The sequence below is a fragment of the Octodon degus genome, unplaced genomic scaffold (genome assembly GCF_000260255.1).
Source record: "Octodon degus isolate 3935 unplaced genomic scaffold, OctDeg1.0 scaffold00123, whole genome shotgun sequence".
NCBI lineage: Eukaryota > Metazoa > Chordata > Mammalia > Rodentia > Octodontidae > Octodon > Octodon degus.
In genome coordinates this window covers 397,877-402,106 of record NW_004524699.1, presented here as the reverse complement: position 1 = coordinate 402,106, position 4,230 = coordinate 397,877, and the positions used below count along the sequence as shown (strand labels likewise).

The 4,230-nt window shown below is 44.7% G+C and overlaps 1 protein-coding gene across 1 annotated transcript in view; it reads left to right on the top strand.

Moving 5' to 3' along the window:
- Positions 1–1,221: 1,221 nt before the first annotated feature.
- Positions 1,222–4,230, top strand: part of Ehmt1 (euchromatic histone lysine methyltransferase 1) — a 179,980-nt gene continuing 176,971 nt past the window's right edge. The window contains 1 exon segment of the mRNA XM_004640343.2: positions 1,222–1,299. Coding sequence (XP_004640400.2) covers positions 1,255–1,299 — 45 coding nt within the window. The 5' untranslated portion in view covers positions 1,222–1,254.

Here is a 4,230-nt window from a genome sequence, read left to right as displayed (position 1 = left end):
AGGGCCGGCCGCGTAGGGCCGGCCGGGCAGCGGAGACAAAGGCAGAGCCGGCCGGCCAACTCGGCCGCGCGGAGGCGAGGCTGGCCCGCCCTGGCGGGCCGCACCGTGACCTTTCGCTCCCGAGAGCGTGGCACCATCTTTACGGAAAAGTTGGCCGGCCCGGTGCGCGCTCTCTCCGCGGACAAAGCCGTGAGCCCTCCACCGGGGCGCATGGGACGCAAGTTCATCCCTGACACACGCCGCACGGAACCGGGGCGGCGAGTTGGCGTTCTTTTGTTCGGGCGGCGGCCTTTCCTCGCTCGGGGCCGAGATAGTTTGCGTTCCGGGTGCCCCCGCGAGGTAGAGCCGGCTCCCCGGCGGGTGGAGAGGCGGCGTGCGCTCTGGGCCAGGGAAGCGGCCGGCGTGGAGCACGGTGCTCGCCCGCAGTTTTCTTTGAAATTAGCCATGGGACTAGTGGCTGGTGGGACGTCCAGACCTCAGAAAGTGAAGGTGTACTGAGCAGCAGATGCATAATAAGGCTTAACGATATGTTTACCTCCAGTAATGCAAAACTGTTGCCTTTCTTTTGTATTCTTGCATTTTGCGAGGTATTGCTATAAGTAAGTGGGTTGGTGTGAGAGTCCTTAGACCGAGTGCAAGAAGTATGTGTTGTGTACTAGCAAGGTTCCAAGGACCGAGTTCGGGCACTGGAAACATGCATTCCAAACATCTTGCAGGCTCGCACGCGCGGTGTGGAGGGATGAGTGATACAGTTTATTGAGCATCTGCAGCATCTCAGGCTACACAAGCCTTTAGCGGAGTTACCTCAGTATTTCCACATAGTACTGCAGTGTGTACTTTTATTTCCTGTTTAACACATGAGGAAAATAAGACTTGGACTGCCTCGTGAGTTGTAGGCCTAGCACTTGTTAAGTGCCAGACACGTGGTAAGTGTTCAATAAATGGAGCAATGAGTGATCTCTGATGCCCACCGGCAGCTTGATAGAGGGTTTGACACTCAGTGATAATGATTTTTCATGTTACTGAGCCCTTATTTAGGCCTTCCAATAACACATTGTGTTTACTCACGAAAGCCTAATAGCAATCTTTAATTCTGTTATATCCCCATTTGCAGATGAGGAAGCAGGGACAATGAGGTGAAAATGCAGCTGATCAGGCTAGAGAACCAATACTTGATAAATCTGTATTGGATCTGTGGTGATTAATAAAGGCTCTTTTCAGATTCTGACTAGGTGTTTGTCAGAAAGTTGCTTGATGGGGGAGTCACTTCTACAGAGCCAACATTGCTGGCCCTCTGAGGTGGGTAACTCTGGGATCATTGCGGCCAGAGTCTGGGAGATTGTTACTGTGTGAGGGTTCCCTAATTGCCAAATTGATTAGCTAAGTTGATACCTGCAACTTACCTAACTGCATGTTCTTTTTCTTCCTGGCCTGCAGATAGTCAACCCATTTTCACATTAAACAGGGCAACTAGGGTAGTGGAATATATCTCCCCTATTCTCTGTTTTGTAGGTTAGAAAGTGGGGGTGCCTCTCCTGAGAGCTAAGCAGATGTCCACTATCACTGAAGATCAGAGGCCAAAGAGGTACACAAGGGTATTTTCCCAGCAAAGTGTCATCTTTTAGCAGGTGTGCCTTTCCAGGTGAATTCTGTGCTTGTCTAGTGGGTGGCTCGGAGGCTACTTTGTATCTCTTTCTTTAATGTTAATTGATTTTTAAAATAATTCACACTCACAGTTTTAAAAATTCAGTGCTGTAAGACACTAAAAAGCTTTCATCTTGTCTTTCTAGAGAGGCCAAAGGAACTTGGAACTCTTGTTTTTACTTCATCTTCTAAATAAACATTCATGTTGTTTTTATTTACCAGTTTTAGGACATATATAGATTTCCACTGAGAGTAGATAAATTTTTTTTCCCTGGTACTGGAGATTAAACTCGGCGTTTGCACTGAACTACATCTACAGCCCTGTTTTTTTATTTTGAGACATGGTACTGCTGGGTTGCCCAAGTTGGACTCAAACTTTTTTTTTTTGTTACTGGGAATCAGGGGCCCTGCCCAATAGCTCATTTCTTTAAGTGCCTACTGAAACAAAGCTGTCAAACTCAGGGTTCTGTGGTTCGAAACCAAGACACTCAAGCTGAACTAGACCTGCTCTGAAGGCAAACTCAGTCAAAAAAACAAACATACAAACAAACAAACCAGGAAAACCACTTCTGTTACTGGGAATCAAACTCCTGACCTTGCACTTAACAGACAGGTGCTGTGCTGCATAGCTATGTCCCACGCCTTGGCCTCGAACTTTTGATCCTCCTGCCTCAGTCTTCCAGGGTGCTGGAATGATAGGGTTCTATTTTGCCCAGTGGGTAAATGATGATTTTAATTTTCTTATACTTTTTCTTATATTCACCCTGACCCAGTCAGAACAGTTGTTCCTATAGCTGGGATTCTCCCGCTATCTTGACAACTCAGGTACTGTCTGTCCATCTGTTCTCTCTCATGGTGGGCCATGTTCTGTAGTATTCCAAGAGAGGAGCTATAGGAGGCAAGCTTTGGGGGCTTGGATGTCTGAAAATGTGTTTATTCTGCCACCACACTTGAGGGGTAATTTTGATTGGGTGGAATTCCTGGTTGGACTTTTTTTTTTTTTTTTTTGAGACAGTCTTGCTATGTGGTTTGAGCTGGCCTTGAACTCACTGTGTAACCCTAAAGTTTGCAGCAATCCTCCTGCTTCAGCCTCCAAAGTGCAGCCATCATAGGTATGTGCTATCCTTCCTGGCTGGTTGGAAGTAATTTTGAATGACTTTTATCCCCAGTGCTGGGTATTGAGCCCAGGGTGTCTAGCATGTTAGGCAGGCTCTCTTATCACTGGGCTGTGTTTCCGTCCCATTGTAAATCATTGACAGTCCTGGCCCAGTGTCTGTCTGTCTGTCTCTCTCTCTCTTATTCATTTTATTTTTTAGTGGAACCGGGGATTGAACTCAGGCCCTTGCACTTGCCAGGGAAGTGCTTATTCCACTGAGCCATCCCCCCAGCCCTCTTTATTCATTTTAGTGAGAAAATAGCAATGAAACAGTTTCAAAACAGGTTAGTAGGATGGTTACAATAATTAATAGATTGCATATTGTTTTTGTAGTAGTTATTCAGGGGATAAGATGCAGACATGATATCTTGTCTAAACAATATTAGTACAAACTTTTCTTCTTAGTGAATTAAGAGAAAGCTGTATATCTAGCCTAACTCTCTTGTACACACACACACACACACATTTTTTTTTTTTTCTCTCCAGTATCTTTCATCGCTGGTGCTGACAAGTCCAGTTTAATTCTTTTTTTTTTTACATTTATTTATTGTGTGTGTGTGTGTGTGTGTGTGTGTGGCCAGCTCAGCCCACCAGGGGGCGGGCTGGCTGGCATGTGGTGCTGGGGGATCGAACCGCGGTCCCTGTGCTTTGTCAAGCTTGTTTCAAGTAGGTGCTTTAGAGCACTGAGCCATCTCTCCAGCCCCAGTCCAGTTTAATTCTTAACAGACTGTGTTGTTTCTCTACCAAACTTTCTTTTCTTTTTCTTTTTTTTGCAGAACCAGGGATTTCCACCAAACTTTCAGGATCATTGTATCCTTGATTTTCCTAACTGTTCTCCAATGATTAGTGCTAGCCTTTTTCGTTTATTGTGTAGGTATAAAATCAGGACCTTGATATCTTTCATTATAGAAAAAATCTTTTACAGTGCTTTTGAGACTACAGTATTCCTTACTATTAATTTTTTTTCCAATTCCACTTATGTATTAGTTGTCACCCCATACTCCCCCTTTTTTTTTTGGTACAGGGGCTGCAGCCCAGAGCCTTCAAGCTGAGCTATATGATCAGCCCATGTTTATGTTTATTTTTATTTTATTTATTTTTTTGTGGAACTGGGGATTGACCTCAGGCCCTTGTCCATGTTTATTTTTAGATAAGCTCTTGCTAAGTTTTCTAGGCTGGACTTGATTTTTTTTTTTTTTTTTTTAGTGCAATGAGAATGCAAGTTTATTTACTTATTTAGGCACTGGGGATCAAACTTGGGACCTTGCACTTGCCAGGCTGGTGCTTATGCTGCTAAGCTATCTCCCCAGCTTCTTGGTTGGACTTGAACTTGTGATCTTCTATCTCAGTCTTTTCAGAATGCTGGGGTTATAGACCTGTGTCGCCATGTATCTTTTTTTTGCCATGTATCTTTTTTTTTTTTTTTTTTT